Source organism: Gymnoscopelus braueri (assembly GCF_963280865.1).
Source record: "Gymnoscopelus braueri genome assembly, chromosome: 19".
Lineage (NCBI taxonomy): Eukaryota > Metazoa > Chordata > Actinopteri > Myctophiformes > Myctophidae > Gymnoscopelus > Gymnoscopelus braueri.
Window position 1 is genome coordinate 7,420,488 of NC_137621.1, and position 18,326 is coordinate 7,438,813.

The 18,326-nt window shown below is 39.6% G+C and overlaps 1 protein-coding gene across 1 annotated transcript; it reads right to left on the minus strand.

The window, feature by feature from the left end:
- Positions 1 to 326: 326 nt before the first annotated feature.
- LOC308074178 (extracellular calcium-sensing receptor-like) lies at positions 327 to 12,700 on the minus strand (the record flags this gene model as incomplete). Its single annotated transcript, XM_080413510.1, has 7 exons — positions 327 to 1,240; positions 2,291 to 2,414; positions 3,515 to 3,742; positions 6,258 to 6,536; positions 8,418 to 8,504; positions 12,304 to 12,443; positions 12,598 to 12,700. The coding sequence occupies 7 exons, from the start codon at positions 12,698 to 12,700 to the stop codon at positions 327 to 329; spliced, it is 1,875 nt and encodes a 624-aa protein (XP_080269636.1).
- Between the last annotated feature and the right edge of the window lie 5,626 nt (positions 12,701 to 18,326).

The following is an 18,326-nucleotide window of genomic DNA, read 5'->3' on the forward strand; positions in this document are numbered from 1 at the left end:
AATGAAGGAATACGTTATTGAATTGCCACCTAAATTGTGAGTGGAACATGTGTCTGTCAGATTGGATGGATTTGTAGTGAGTAGAGCTTTGGCTGCCTATCAGGCTCTGCTCGCCTCCCGACACTTACTTTTTGCTTAATAGCATTTGATAGAGGGATAATAAAAACACCAAATGTACATAAATGCTTTTATTACACTTTAAACACAGATTATAGAGAACTTTTAATTATAACAAGAGCGTCAACTTTTATTTCTCTTTCCTGGACCAAGTTTGATTCTGTGTTGTTTTTAAAGTTTTTGAAATAATTAATGTTACTTGACTGCTGCTATGTCTTGGTGGAGCCTCGACCCATGATGGACTTCTTGGTGTTTAGTTCAGGTCTCAGCAGGATGGTATAACACTTTGGACCAAACAATGCCAACAATAGACCAAAACTAGATGCTAAAATAGCAAATACCTCCACTACATTTGCATATTTGCCTGGAGAGCTGATATATGCTGGGATGAAGGCTATCCACACGGCACAGAAGATCAACATGCTGAAAGTGATCAACTTGGCTTCATTGAAGTTGTCTGGTAGATTTCTTGCCATGAATGCTAGGATGAAGCTGAGGAGTGCCAGTAAACCAATATAACCTAGTAACACCGCAAAACCAACTGTTGATCCCACTTCACACTCATAGACTATCTTATCACTGTGGTATTGTGTGTTTTTATGAGGAGTTGGTGAGGCAGACACAAGCCAGGCTATGCAGATTATTGCCTGGATAAAAGTAAGAACCAGAACTGTTCCTCTCTGCTGCATTGCACCAAACAACTTCATAATGTCTGCACCCCCAGGAGTGGAGGCCTTGAACACAGCCAACACCACCATAGTCTTTACCAGGATACACGAGACACACAGCACAAAGCTGATCCCAAATGCTGCATGCCTCAGCTGACAAGTCCAGAGTCTGGGATGGCCAATAAATAGAAGTGAACACATGAAACATAATTTCAGTGACAATAAAAGTTGAAAGCTGAGTTCTGAGTTGTTGGCGCGTACCATGGGTGTGTCTCGATGATAGATGAAGATTACCAGGACAATGGTACACATAAGTGTGCCTAGCAATGAAATGGTTGTCAAGGTGATACCCAGGGTCTCCTGGAAGGAGAGGAACTCCACGACCTTAGGGATACAGTGGTCACGCTGGGGATTGGACCAGAAGCCTTCTGGACAAGTGGCGCACTCTGTAGAGTCTAACAAGGAGGGCAAGGTTAAATGGACAGACAAGTACATCATCGCCCTAAAGATGACCTACTGTACATAGCTACATAATGTAGATCTACCCAGTGGTGTAAATGGCCTGGATTCGCTTTGGGAACCCTACTGGTCACACATGCACACACGCGCGATTTCTTCCGCTTTTTTCACGGTTATTCCCCCTTTATTTCGCGATTTTTCGCGGTTATTCCCCTTTTATTTCCGTTTTTTATTACTTTAATTCGGTTAATTCGGTACAAAAAAATGTACTCCATGAAGTGTATATGTGTGGCAAAAAGGAAACGTTGCAGGGGGGGCTTATTCAATTGTTTTAATATATATATATGTATACACTTCATGGAGTACACACATATACACTTCATGGAGTACATTTTTTGTACCGAATTAACCGAATTAAAGTAATAAAAAACGGAAATAAAAGGGGAATAACCGCGAAAAACCGCGAAATAAAAGGGGAATAACCGCGAAAAACGCGGATATATTTTTTTCTTTTGTAAATTTTTTTGTACCAAATTAACCGAATTAAAGTAATAAAAAACGGAAAATAAAAGGGGAATAAAATGTACTCCATGAAGTGTATATGTGTGGCAAAAAGGAAACGTTGCAGGGGGGGCTTATTTAATTGTTTTAATATATATATATATATATATATATATATATATATATTGTTATCAATTATCATCAACATTGGCCATCATCTTCAGTTTCAAAGTGGTTCTTCTTTTACTTTATTTCAGTTTTAGGGTTAGGGTTAGGTTAGGGTTATGTTATTTAATTCTCATTTTTGCCTGATTTTACTGATTTATTATCAAAAATAAATACATTAATCAAAATATTAATATATAGACTTATGGACGATTTAGGAAAACAGTGCTAAACCTCATAAGCGATTATTTAAAAAAAAAAGAAAAAAAGTTGGACACTCTGAAGAGCGTTCCCACACGTGTTCACACCGTTCCCCCGCAACGGTTGCTATGGGAACGCCGTTCCCAAGCGTGCAACGCCATTTACACCACTGGACCTACCAGTCTCATTGCTGATCTCTCCCTCAGAACAAGCAATGCAGTCAAAGCAGCAGACAGGTTCCCCTTTCCTTCTGGCCAGACGGGTTCCAGGGGAACAACTCTCACTGCACACTGACCGAGGAGGCTACAGAGGAAAGCAACAGAGTAGCATTTCTATAACATATGGTGCAACGTTATGTTATTATTACATCCCTTATGGGCAAAAGTGAAAAAGCTCTATAGAGGCCTTTCACAATGATTCCAGTGTTCATGATAAATGGCATTTCGGTAAGAAATAGGCTCCTCCCAATAATCTTTGAAGCCAATTACATGCAAATATTCTTAAATAATCTTGTTTCTTTAACAATCAGTGACATTTGAGCAAATATGTTTTGGGTCCTTATTCTTTTTTTCATCTCAAATGTTTTTGTAAAAGCAATCATATTCAGTCGGGATGTAATAATCTGATAGATTGATCTTTATTACATGACTCCAGAAATGATGTGACAAAAAAATTAAACCTCCTAGTAGTAGCAACAAGTGTGCTTTAAAGAAAATAAAAAATGTTGGAAAATCGAGTTGGGCAGAAATTACATTACAGTCATTTAGCAGACGCTTTTATCCAAAGCGACTTACAATAAGTGCATTCAACATAGGTAGGGAACAAAACTACTAATCACGAGAAGTCTTAAATGCATTTTCTGCAAGAACAAGCTACCAAGAGTATACCTAGCGCTAAGGTAAAAGTGCAATATATCAGCTACCTACTTTCTTAAACAGATGAGACAAATAGCGAAAACAAATGAGCAAGAGCTAAAACAAATAAGTGTATCGACTAAACAAGATCCAATAAAACAATACAACAATAAAACAGAGTTCGTACTAACTAGTTAACAAGTAGGCAAGGCGAAGAGGAAGGGCCTATATGGGCAGTTGCGGCATGATCCAAGATTTCCAACATTTGACTGTACGACCTACAGCTCAAAAGTTATATGCCAAAATTAAGTGGCATGTTATAGCGCCACCAAGAGGGTTATTTGAAAAATACTGGGAGTATGTGTGCTAAGTTTGACAAAGATCGGTTCAGTAGTTTCCAAGATTAGCTGCACACACTCAAACAGACAGACACGCACAAGGACAGAGGTGAAAACATAACCCCCCGCCCGGTGGTCTGGTGGCCTAGCAGAGATAATTAATTGAGTTTACATCAGTTCAACATTAGCTCTTGTAGAAATTAAAAGTTACCTTTGTGGATTCAAAGTTCCAGAAGATTCTGTCTTCATCAAGGATGAGTTGTTCACCCGCGGAGGCTGACTTCTTGAACACACCTACATCCTGAGACTTTGTGCTTCCATCAGGGAGCAATGCCCAGTTCACGACATCATAGATTGGATAAGCATCACCATTCTCATCAAATGATACTTCATCACCAAATGAGGTGGTGAAGTTGACCTTTTCCATGTAATACATAAGCTAGAAATGGTGATGAGCAAAGTTATGAAGAGCAAGATACTACTGCATACAATACATATTCTAACAAGATAAGGCCCCTCCACTGGTGTGTGGTGTTTTTAGTTTTTTCAACCCAGTTTGATTCCTGTATGTTTTATTTTATTTAATTTTTTCAGATATTAAAAAAAACGGACAAAACAATAATAAAAATCACATCACGGGGCACTGTGTGCAAAGTCCTAACAGGGACCAGATGTTTTCAAACATTTTGTGTCCAAGGCACAGCCATGGGTAAGTCAAAATCTCATGGCGAAAATAGCTGAAATACAAGCTCACATCTCATCAGAATGCAACATGTTATGAGCTTGTAGATGTATACAGTATACCTCCCTTCTCTTAAATGGCTGTCTGCTAATCTGCTGGGCAGGGAGTAATGTATAAGCAGAGCCTGAACATCAAGATCAAATATAATATTCACACTTGTATTTACATTTAAAAAATTAAATATTCTCAAGCTATTTATTATTGGTCTCAATGTATTTGTGAGTTTTCGGACGGAACTTATGGTTATGGCTGAGTCAGTGACATGAGCGGCCGGTCCTCCCGTAAGCCAATTTATACATAAGGTATTATAGTTTTGGGGGTTTGTCAGTTGCATGAATCAAGGCGTGAGGTGACGTCCCTTACGTTGGTCACAAATCCCCTGTCTCTCCGTTTGTCCACCGCTTTCTTTGTTTACAAAAAAGAAATGAATTCCAACGCGCGACCCCAACAGCACCTTCCCGTGACCCCACTTTGGGTCGCGACCCGTATTTTGAGAGGATAGACTAGCATCTTATATAAACACAATTGACACAAGGAATTGATACTCACTGCTGATTATAGGAACATTTTACATATATACATGGAGAATTAGGAGAGAATTACATATATACATGGAGAATTAGGAGAGAAGGAGACCTCTGAATGTTGTGCTGTTGTGTGCCCAGCACCGTCATGTCCATTGCAGGCGCTCACTCTACCAAACAAATTTGGCACAGCGGGTGGTTTTAGAATCCATTATGCTCTTTCCCAAACGTGTTTGGGCAAGATGGACATTTTAGGGAAAGAACACCAACATGGGCACACCGCCAGGCGCAAATAACGAAGTCGGCATATTGAATAGCAGTATAGTGGCCGCAAGATATCGTTTAAGGACAGTGCCCGCTCCCTTGTGCGTAATTCATGGGCAGCGGGTGCGGGTAAGGCACCGCCAAAAATAGGGCCCATAGACTATAATCCTAATACAGAATGCCATTTTCCTATTCTTTTTACCAATGTCATATTTACACATTCTTTATTATTCTAAATTTGAATCCAACTAGGAACATTAACAGGTAAACTATGAATGAATATCCCACCTGCCATGGCTGTATTGTCTGCAAACTGGCACAGCTCTGCCCAATGAAAGGCCCTCTTCCTGGCACACATTGCAACATGTCATGGAGGGCATGGGCCAGGGCATACACAACCTTGTACACATTATAGATGATTCTTGGATCGGCAAAAAGAGTCGCCGAAAGGGCAGGTACTGTTCCTAGGTCCTCTTGTCCAGTACACACCCGTCCACCAGCATCCACCCACTCTGACGGAAGGGGTGCAAATTTGCACTGAAAAGTGTGCTCCCAAAACTGCCTCACCTGACGAAACACCATCAAGACTAAAGATCAATTCATACAGTACATACTTTGCACAAGATAAAAGACCAAGAGCTGGGTGTGGCTGCGCACCTGTTGTGCATTGAGGAAATCGAGGCACAACAGGATTAATCAGTCATCTCCACAAACATTCAGGGAGAACCACTGTACGGACAGAAGGGTTACCATCTGCTTTCTTGTGTAGAAGTTATTTTGTAGCTACAGGATCGCAAGACCTAGAACCACAGCATGGCAAGCAGCATGTGATCCTGTATGGCTTTGTGTGAAAATGAAGAGAACTTTGTGATTGTGAAACCTGGCTGTCATCTGTCCTACAAGTGAACCTGACACAAGTGGTTAAAAATCTAAAGTTCCAGCTTAAATACTACAGCACATACCATGTTATTTTCTTGTCTGTAGTCAGGATGTATATTTAACAAATAGTCATTGAGACCTGGTATCTCTCCACGACGTATGGCAAAACCCAGGGTGCCTCTCAGGTACGGCATGTAGTGAGGAGGCATTACCTTAACCATGGTTGCCCAGTGCCAAGGGGCTATCCATTGCAGACCTGTCACATTCTGTTTTACCACCTGTCAAATGTGTATGCGTGTGTATATATATATATATATATATATATATATATATATATATATATATATATATATATATATATATATATATATATATATATAGTACTGTGATCAAAGAAAAAGTAAAAATACTCTATACAAAATTAAATACAAAAGCATTTCAATTCATGAGCCTAAGAAAGTAATATAATTGCATTACATTTCTATTTTTTATATATTCTTCACTTCAATATATCTCCCAAAATGAACATGAACCATGACACCAACCTCGTCCATGAGCTTAAACATATGGTACCCATTTACAAATGCAACGACCACACGAGCTGTGGATTTCTTCATCACAGTGACAGTCCTCTGAAGGTCAGCTGGGTCACTCTCCTTTAGGTCATATGACAAAGCCTCCACATAGGCCACACAACCCACACCAGACTGAGCCAGCTCAGACTGGAAGGACTGGGCAATTCTTTTGGCACTTTCACCATCAACAAACAGCAATCCTATCCAGGTCCATCTAAACCGTCTCAGAATCTGGATGACAGCTCTCACCTGATTGGAGTGATAAGCAGTGGTGGAAGAAGTACTCATACTTTTTTACTTAAGTAAATGCAGCAATACCACAAAATAAAAACACTCCGTCACAAGTAAACGGCGCATTAGCATCAATGTAGACTTAAAGTGGTTAACATTCTTCGATATTTGACAAACCTTTTGAAAATAGCAGATCTACGAGCTCACAAGTCTCGATTAGATGCAATCTGAGTTTGTAGATTGGCTATTTTCAATTAGATGATGTATACAATAGAGCTTAAGTGCTTAATGCATGTTATATGATAATCTAAATCTTTAAAGTAACTAAAGATGTTAAATAATTGTGGTGGATTAAAACATATAATGTTAGTGGTGTAAGTAAAACATATTAAAACAAAACATTCTCAAATAAATTAAAAGTACATCAACGTTATATTTAAGTACAGCATTTGAGTAAATGTATGTAGGCTACACAGATTCCACAATGAAAAGGTTTAATCATTATCTTTTGATACAAAGACCTTCAGCTCCAGCAGTAATGCTCACAAGTGAATAGAGGTGATATGTAGAGGTGGGTAGAGTAGTCAATAACTGTGCTCAAGTAAAGGTATTGTTACCTTAAAATATTAAATATGCAATTGCAAGTAAATATAGTCATCAAAGTAATTACAAGTACAAACGTTTCTAATAAAGATACTACTGATTTATTTTTAAAAAATCTGATTTTTGAAATAATCAGAACTTAAATTATATGTGCTTGTGCAATAGAAATAAACTAACATAGCCATGTGCAAATCTCTGGGAGAATTAAATAAACAATGTGCATTTAATTAAAAAAGGTATGTAAAAAGTATGGGTAAAAGATGTATAATGTTTTCTAGGTATCAAAACCTTTAAACAGCAATTACAATTCCCTAAATGAGTTATTTGTATGTTTATTGGAGTGTCACCTATTCCCTAATAATATTTATGAAGCCAGCAATTCTATTTTATTGTCATTCATGTAAATGTACCCCATAAAATGTCATTCAGTGTGTTTAAATTAAATCAAATAATATGATGCCCCTTTTTCACAATCACAAGGTTGTATATCAATGCTTAGACTCAGTCAGAAATTGTATAACTTATGTTTTTTTTCTATTTTGAATACCACATATTTGATGTGTCACTAGTACAACACACACGTTGTTGAAGGTTTTTTTTTGTTTGTCCTCCCTTACACTGACAAAACCTGGAAAAAAAACTCCACCTTTGTGATTTGTTTTTGTCCATCTTAGTCAACAGAACAAAGTTATTGTATTTTAGTGTATTATTATTGTTATTTAAATACTGGCATTACACTGAATGACTATTTTGTTACCCAGAATTCCACATATCACTACAGCCCATACATACTAATCAAATGTGATTAATTGTTCCTGCAGCAATAACAATTATGGACTATTATTACTAACAACACTATTCTTTTAATTTCACCTATTTTTCGGTTATACAAATGCATAATAACAGGGTAAGATGTGCATGCTTAATTTACACAGACGTATTACTTAAAAATAGCCAAAGAGAAATATTATTGCTGCTAGTAACAATTGTGAAAAATGTATATAAATTGTTAGCAAATCTTTACTTTAACACCTTTACATTGGGCAAAAATGTAAAGTAATATAAGCATTTTATTTCCTTCACAAAATATACTGAACTAAAACATATCTTACAAGTACAATTTATATATGTATAACTCATTACTACCCACATCTGTTAATATGTAATATTGATTACACTCACTAGACAGTAATGAGTGTAATCAGTATTACCTAGTGTCTAGAGGGAGGTATTTCTCTAGTGTGTGGAACTGGAACATGAATTACTTGATAACAACATATTTTGTGAAAATGTCACCTGGAAGGCATCACTTGGGATTGTTCTAAAGAATGACGGGAACTGGTTTCTCTCACTCAGACAGGAGCAGGTGTCAATATAACTGATCTGCCAGAGACACAAAACATCTGTTCTATAATATACCACATTGTTTTGAGAAAACGTCCCTAATTTACAAGGCATTTAGCAGATGCTCTTATCCAGAGTGACTTACAATAAGCAAGGTAAATAATCACAACATAGAATGCAGAGAGACAGTGTTGTAGTGCCTCAGGAAACTAGGATCCCAGGTAAACCATAAACCTAGCATCTGTGTAAAGAAAAAAAATAATCTAAGAAACAAAACATGAAACTTTTTACTGTGACCAAGATATGTGTGCATAGTAGCCCAATCTTGGTCGCTATAGAATCAATCGAGAGAAGTTGTCAGGGAGAGTGAAGTGCTAGGGGTAGAGATGGAGTCGGACTCTCTATTTTCCCGGTGCTTCGTCAAGGTCAACGTGGTTTTTAGGCAACATTTATAAGGTTAGGCATAGTGTTTGTGAGGTTAGGGTTAGGCATATTGTTTGTGAGGTTAGGGTTAGGGATAAGGTTAGGTTTAGGCATAGTTTTTGTGAAGTGAAAGGTTAGGGTTTAGGTGCAACCTGGGCGACACACCAATGCAAGGAGTACACAGAGTCTGAAGAAGGAGTGCAGTGAGACGTCAGATTACGGCAGAACATTGGGAGTGAGTGAGCAGTTCCCTACAAGCAGAACATGTGAGCAGAGCAGAACGGGGAGAGAAAAAGAGAAGAAAAAAATTATAAGCTGTGTTGTGTCTTACTGCAAACACTGGCGATAACAATTGACCTAGTCTCAAATATTACAATATAATAAATACAACATTCTATATATCAAACCAAATAGCTTACTTACGAACCCATTCATAAAAAAAATAACAAAAAAACCGTTCAATAAAAATTCAATAAAACACACATATTAAAACATAACAATTGACCTAGTCTCAAATATTACAATATAATAAATACAACATTCTATATATCAAACCAAATAGCTTACTTACGAACCCATTCATAAAAAAAATAACAAAAAAAACGTTCAATAAAAATTCAATAAAACACACATATTATATCTGACCACGAGTCTGGCCCGACTCTGGGCCTTGACTCCAATTCTAGGCAAAGAATCAAACCTCTAACATAGACCTGTTGAAAACCTGCCCACACCACTCTGCTCACATGCCTACAATAAATAGGTATTTCAAGCTGTAGAAAAATACTATATAGTAGACAATTGTTCAAGTCGCTCCGGTCCGAGTCCAAGTCGAGTCCCAAGTCATTTGGTCCCAAGTCCAAGTCGAGTCCCAAGTCGTTTGGTCCCAAGTCCAAGTCGAGTCCCAAGTCATTTGGTCCCAAGTCCAAGTCGAGTCCCAAGTCAATCCAACCCTCAGGTCCGAGTCCCAAGTCGAGTCCCAAGTCATTTGGTCCCAAGTCCAAGTCGAGTCCCAAGTGATTCCAACCCTCCGGTCCGAGTCCAAGTCGAGTCCCAAGTCATTTGGTCCCAAGTCCAAGTCGAGTCCCAAGTCTTTCTGTTGTGGGCAAGTCAAGCCGAGTCACAAGTCGAGTCACAAGGTTGTCAAGTCGAGTCACAAGGTTGTGTCAAGTCCCTCACTACTATTGTTCCCCAGCCCACCCACAAAGCACTCAGGTTTATATCTTGAAGAGAGAAACTGTATCTTAAAGTCAAGAATTAAACCAGCATAAAGCTGTGCATTTATCCATTACAACATTACATGTCTGATCATTTAGTTAGAACTAGGGAAAGGCTAAATTACACTAAAGAAATGGCATGTTTGATACAAAATTGTTTATTTTTTAACATTTGGCAGGCTCAAACTGGCACTGCCTTTCTGAGTAGTTGGTGTGTGACATTTCTGTGTAGCAGACATAAAACTGCATGCACACACACACACGCACACGCACACGCGCGCACACACACACACACACACACACACACACACACACACACACACACACAATTAATTATAATTTACTGACAGTACATTTTGCAGTTTGGGTGCAGTTGGGTCAATCAAAGACAAATAGCCTATAATTATATTAATTATTAATGAATATTGGATAAACTGTGGGTGAAATGATGCAGGAAAAGAAATACATTAATGGCATTTATCTATAGGCCTATTAGGCCTATAATCCTGACGTGTCTGTGTTTGTTTTGTAGTATTTTAATATTACGTTATTTTCCATCAGGCACAGTTCAGCCATCTAGTACTACTACAGGACACATGTAGTGTTGCCAGATTCTGTGAGAGAAACAAGCAACCAGGTCTATGAAAACCAGCCCAAAATCACCCCAAAAGAAGCGACTATGGGCCACATGAGCACTTTAACATATACATCAGCTATTTGAAAATAGTAGATCTACAAGCTCGCGACGCGTTGTGAGCTTGTAGATCTGCTATTTTCAAATAAAATCTTGCGGGGAAATGATAAGCAGATCTGGCATAATAAGCAGATCTGGCAACACTACACGTGTCTTTATTTTGTTTTTGCAAAGGGGTCCTTGACTCCTTGGTAAAAAAAATAAAAAAAAATAAAACACAGTGGAATAAAGGCATCTCCTTTAAGCTTATATATATAGCAGAGAGAAACTTATGGTGGAAAAAAATAAGGATGGAATTCAAGTTTGGTGGGAGTGATTTGGTGAAGTTAAAGTTATTAAACCTGCGGACGAATGGAAAAGTGGCAACGTGAGAAAGTGATGGATTACGTACAGACTTTATTGCTGTTACCATGGATAAAGTAAATTCGACAGTGGTGAGTGACTTTCATGTTTACAAGTACGTATATCTCGCTGGCTGGTGCTACTGTTGTTGTTGGGGTGGTGGCTGGCTGGGGTCATAAACAAAACACGAACGACTATAGTTGCATCGCGAGGCGTTGTGAGCTTGTAGATCTGCTATTTTCAAATAGCTGATGTATATGTTAGAGTGCTCATGTGGCCCATAGTCGCTTGACTCGCTTCTTTTGGGCTGGTTTTCCTAGACCTGGTTGCACTGGCACTGATGATAACTAGACGGCAGCCGTCGTAGAATCAAAATGACCCCGCTGGGGGTGGCGGTGGCGTTTGCGGTAGAGTGAGCATGGGTTTGTATAAAGAGAGAAAGCGCATTTGCGGTAGAGTGAGCATGGGTTTGTATAAAGAGAGATAGCGCATTTGCGGTAGAGTGAGCATGGGTTTATATAAAGAGAGAGAGCACATTTGCGGTAGAGTGAGCATGGGGTTGTATAAAGAGAGAGAGGCATTTGCGATAGAGTGAGCATGGGTTTGTATAAAGAGAGAGCGCATTTCACACACAGATCATTCATAGGGGAAAAAACAAAACGAGTCATCTTGTCTCGAGTCGAGTCGGGAGTCATTGGCTAGCAAGTCCGAGTCGAGTCTCAAGTCTCGTTGGTCTTTTACCTTCCAAGTCCGAGTCAACTTTACTTTTCAGCAAATGGAAAATAGTTGTGTTCAATTCAGTTATAATAAAATAAAATAAAAGATTATCTGCAAGCTCACAAACTGTCGAATCGCATTGGACAAAATACATTAGGGCATTTGAAAAGAAAACACACATAAAAAGATGAACAATGGAAATACAAGTTTTCTGTCCTACATCGATGATATTTTATTGTGGTAAATAATCAAATAACATAAATTGAACATATATAAAATTGGTGATGATAAAGGTGGGTTCAAGTAGATAACTTACCATGGGCACTCTGTACAAACCTAATATTCTAGAGATGTGAATAGAACCTACTCCACACAACATGCCCAGCATTGGAGGGGACCCAGTACAGCTCTCATTCAGTTGAAACACCTTCTCTCTCCCACTGACCAATTTCAATGCTGCAGGGACAGCTCCAAATGGGTAACAGCTGTCATAGAGACTATATCCCAGAGTCACGTTGGGTAGAAGACTGGGGTTTCTGTTGATCTCAGTAATGGCAAAAGCCACGGTCTGGGACCATGTGAACCCTTGAATGAGAAAACTAACACACAAAATATTACTGTAACTTTAAATATTTATCTTTGTATAAATACACATCAACTAATCCTATGTGGTACTACATATCTAAACAAGTTCCCTGTTCTCATGCTTGCTATTGTATGTGTGATACTCACCCTTTACAAGCGGGGTACTGTGGCTCGGAGGTGAAAGACGACTCATGGTAGACAGGCTGGTGGTAGATGGGAAACAAGCCACCCAGAACAATGTCTCCAGCCTTATACATTCTGCTGAGATTAAACTGTACCTGTAACTCACAAGAAGAGGAAGGTGAGGAAGTCAAAGCAGAATATGAAGAGAACAATATCAAGGTCAAGTACAGGTATGAAAGCAGGTGTATGTCTAGAGAAGCCCTCATGACTGCCCTCCTCTGTCTGACCACTCCTTTGCTATGTTTTATAGACAGTGCTATGCCATCCCCTGTGTCAACATAGCACACTACGTAATGTTTCACAACAACATATGTGGCAGAGGCAGGGCTTAACATACATGAGCAATCCAGTCCTATCAAAATAATGTTTGTGTGTCATGACACTATACCTCACCAGGGCTACATTGGGGCAATGCTTCGTCCACTGAGGTCATGAAATGAATACATAGCAACAATAATAATAATGACAATAAATTATTATTCTTAATGGTAATAATGAATATAGCGGCAAGCAGCAAGGGGCAAGGGGCCAAGCAATATTCACAATAACATTATTAATAATAATGAATATAGCTGCAAGCAGCAATACAGGGGGCCAAGCAATATCCACATTAAGCCATAGAATACAGAAGTCCAGTCACTCATTCATCCCCTGGTTCGTAAAGTAATTTCTCTATGGAGAATAACATTGGGTCATCTTAGAATCGTCTCATATAAGAATTGTGGTCCAAAAATAAACAAACTGTCTCTGCGATATTGTCAGGGAGGAGGTTCTGTATCGTTTGTGATAGTCAGTCACTTATATTTGATACAGTCTGTTTCTGGCAAAAATGTAACTAATTCGGCGGAAGCAACTTTATCGTTTTCTCACCGTCAGTTGATGCTTCATATCCATAAGAGTCAAACCGCCGGGGTCATTTGTTTATTTTTGGAACACAGTTCTTCTTTGACACGATATTAACACATTGATTGCCAGTCACGTATATCTACGCGAGCCTATTTAAAGCCGCCACGTGCCAGTCGCGTAGACCTACGCCAACTGCATTTTTTTTTTGAATCTTTGGCCTCGTTTGATACGTCACATTTCATTGTAGCACCACCGGAAACGGAATTATCCGGGATCCGTTTTTTCCGATCTCATCCACTTCCATTCTAAATCTGACACCAATCTGCCAGTTTTTCTCTTCGCTGATCGCTGTTTAACATAAACCGTTCTAACTACAAGATGGCGGATGGGATTTTCATGCGGTCTTCACTGCTCTCGGACGGATCGCTTGTGTTTTTACAAAGAGTTGAATGCACGATTTTAGCGGATTTAACTTTGTCTGTGGCGTGGAATTTGTTAAAAGTACAGTGTGTACCTGCCATTAGGAAATTGAAGCCGACTGACAGCTTTCTGTTGCTATAGAGCACCGAAGTCTGACGTAATTTACACATCCTACCTGGTTCGCGGTTTTCCACCCCCGTTCTGAATTCCCATAGACGTCTTTAAAGTCGTCCGGTAGTCATCAGATCCTTATGCATTTCACACTATACAACTCTCTTTCTTCAAATTGGCTGTCGTAATATCGTTTTGGTTTTCACATTATATGATTGATCGCCGACAAGGGATCACACACTGCAAGATTTCACCAGGATGCGATCCAGACCCAATGCATTTTGTTTTATTCCAAGTCATTTTATTTTGTTTTACTTATTGTCTTCATGTTTGTTCTACTTGATGAGGGCAACGGCAATTTCCCTCAGGGGTCAATAAAGTATTTCTATTCTTTCCTATTCTACTATATTACTTTCGCTTTAGCAACGTCTGCTCACAAAAACGCACAAGGTTTTATCAATATAATCAAGTGAGACACCAATATGACACCTGAATTTACCCACATAATTGAGGTTTATCTATAATATAGATAGACCTTTATTCCATTATAGATTCTATATGGATTGATATCCATCTATTGAGAGAGACAGACAGACAAGAGGCCAAAATAGGTCGGCGACAGCTTAATCGGGGCAAAGATTGTGCAGCGTGAACCTGTCATAAGGTGGATGTTGGGGGTGCGTTTTCTACCACTGTAAGAAATCTGAGGAAAAATTATCGATGCCTGGTCCTTACACACCGGCGAATATACGCAAAATTGGGACTCGTTCCGAATAATTAAAAGACACTTTTTCATTTCGCGAAACTGATGTGGACGCTTGCATTGACATTATAAGGTTTAAAAAAAAAACGTATTTATTCGCATGAAGAATTCGCCCCGGTGTGTAAGGACCTTTAGGCCTAAAATATGAAATGAGCTATTTAGCGCCATTGTATGATGGCATGGATTACAGACTATCCTACAGGTAGACAGCAGCACGGGAGACTGCAGATATGTCAGTCAGAAGTGCTAGTGACCAACATACTGTAGTTGCTCCCCTGGGCACTGTGCTGTCACTTGCTGACTACCGGTACCTGTACCACCGGTCCCCAACATTATTAATCCCGGGAACACAAGCAACCTGCAGTGGCTGGTTAGGAAGGCTGACTCCATCATTGGAGCTACTTTGGATGAGGTGGAGAAGGTGGCGGAAGCGTGTGTAGTGAGGAAGTTGGATGTTATCATGGCAAACCACTCACACCCCCTCCACAGGGAGATTGCGGGGCAGTTAAGCAGGAGGGGTAATGATGGTCGATCAATTGACAATACTTTTGACGATTTTGGAATAAAACCTGTACAATATCGGACGGACACTGACTCTGATAGTCTTAAATGGAGGCTGTATGTAATATCACTGGTTTATTCCGACAATATAACGATATCTGTATTTTCTGTGATGTCGTAACACCTGTCCGATTGCATGTCTTTGCTAACGTATTTTCCTCAGTTTGGTGTGGTATTCTGTAATGACACTGTTATTACAGTATTAGGTTGAAATAAATTATAAAAAGAATCAGCCTGATTCTGTAGCTTTTCAAGCAGTTGCCCTCACATCTCCTGGATGCAACAATGGCTGCCTAGGCTGGCCCTGCTTTAAACAGATATAGTTCTTCTACTATGGCTTGCTACTGCCATTTGTTACAACCTTTAATGCTACTACAACTGCTGCTATTATAACTGCTAATAGCATAATCATGTTTTTGCTACGCTGTTACTGCTACAGGTAACGATATTTCTTTGATTCCAAATCTTTGTTTGGCCGTACCAGTCTGTGATTTGTGAAACGGTGTGAAAGGAGTCCTCCATACCAGAACTGTTTCTTTTGCCATAACCTTTGACCTGCATGTCACAGCCACTTGTGAGTTGCTTCATTGGACTTGGTTTAGAGTCCTTGTCCTTCATTGGTGTTACTTAGATCCGCCCGTTCTGATTGGTTGATATTTGATAGTTCCTATCCTTTGACATAACCTTTGACCCTCCCCCCACACACACAAAAACCAAACCATTTTTAAAAGCCCAAGGCATAAACTCATCTTGGTCATTTACGCACGCACGCACGCACGCACGCACGCACGCACGCACGCACGCACGCACGCACGCACGCACGCACGCACGCACGCACGCACGCACGCACGCACACACACACACACACACACACACACACACACACACACACACACACACACACACACACACACACACACACACACACACACACACACACACACACACACACACACACACACACACACACACACACACACACACACACAGGGAGTGAACTGGGAAATGTGTAGCTCCCAGAGGGCCACTCTGCTTCCTGAGCAACTGCTGTGTTTGTGTTTGTTTGAGAGAGAGAGAAAGGGAGTAACAATGAATATGAAATGGTGATTATATGAAACACAAGAACACATACAAAAAGACATACAGTCCACATAGAACGGGAAGAGAATAATTTTGTCACCATGTCGATGTCGAACGTAAAATATATTTGTGTCATGAACAACAACAGCAAAGCATGGGAACCTGGAAAGACCCTTTCTGACAAATCATCTGACAAGACTTCTACAGCTGAGAAAAAGACAGAAGGAACTGACATCCCTGCCATATATTTCTATGTGTCTGAGTGGAGAGACTGGTCAGAAGGTCGCCGGGTCGCCGTGGTCTCTGTTCTGTTACGATCCCGTCTAGGGGTAATGAAAGGTCCGTGACATAATGTTGACAAGTGAGATGTAGTTTTATTATTGACCTTAGTTCTTTTGGTTTCTTTCAGAATGGACAGGAATAATGAAATGTTTTACATTTGTACATGCATTAAACTTAACTTATATTAACAGGAAAAGTAACCCCAGCGCAAAACAATGAATAAATATAACAAGCTAAACCTATACTTTTAAACCCATACCTAGCCTAACCTATACCAAATCAAAATGACAATAGTTCACTAATCTAGTCTAACTTCCCTAGTCTAATCTAAATCAAAAGGTTGTTAGTCTCACAAAAAGCTGGCGCTGGTGGTCACAAACAAGATCCAGAACAGGGTTGTGGTTGGTTTTAGGGTGATCAAATCAGGTACAATTCCTTTAGCAAACTGCTCAGAAACTCATTTATGGTCAACCCTACTTTAGTGGGTTTAAACTCAAACAGAGGGCATAAAGCACGGAGGGTTCGCTGAACTTTCAGCACCCAACGTGTAGGACTCTTGGACAGCATGTTACACCATGGGCAGCATGTAACACACTGCCAATGAACACAGCTGCTGACAGCTCTTAAATAGTGGGAAGGCGTCCTCCTGATTGGTCCAGCTCCTGATGGACGGTCTCATCCCAGCCAGGTCTCCTCCCAGCTCCCACGCAGGACTTGAGCTGAATGAGCAGAGTCGGTAGGACTACCCAGCACTGTGCAGTAAATATTATAATAAATAAAACCCTTCTCAAATACAGAGATATGTAACAGTCCCCATCAACGTTTCCAGATCATGTCGACTCAATCCTAGGTTTCCAAATCAAGTGCTAGGTGCAATTTATAAGTAGATTATAAATGATCCCCATCCTATCAGTGCAGATTGTGTAAGCTACTGCATTGGTTCTCAAAGTGGGGTCCGGGGACCCCCAGGGGTCCTTGGGGGGGTTCCAGGGGGTCCCCAGTAAAAGTAGTTAATGTAGCATAACAATCATTTTAACCACCTGATCCATTTATACGTTGGCTATTCAACAAAAGCACATCTAAAAGCTCGCAGCGTGTCACTTTGTGCCGCGCTGCGAGCTTAGTACATCTGCTATTTTTGAAGATTTCTGAAAAATATCGAAAATGATTGGAAACTCTTGATTTTTTTCAACATAAATCTTCTCTTCTGGGGGTTCCTGTCAAAAAAACATTTTCAGATGGGGGTCCGCAGCCAAATACATATCCATTTGGGGGTCCTTGGCACAAAAACGTTTGAGAACCACTGAGCTAACTGACTGTATAGCACAGTTGTTGATGAAGGGATGACATTTGAAAACATTTGAGTTGTGTGTAAGAGAAATGTCCCGTTTTGTTTGTCCATTTGTGTTGTTTTATTTGCTGTAATTGCCTTCATAAACTTTGGTTCAATAGTGGAATGTTGTAAAACATTAAAAAATATAAGTTTCAGTACAAGGTTTCAGCCCAATCAGATCCCCATTGACTACATACATAACCATAACATTACACACTTTTGGCATAACAACATTTATCTTTCCTGGTGCACTTATGTATATATATAAGTAAGTAAGTAACAATTATTTTTAAATAATTGTTAC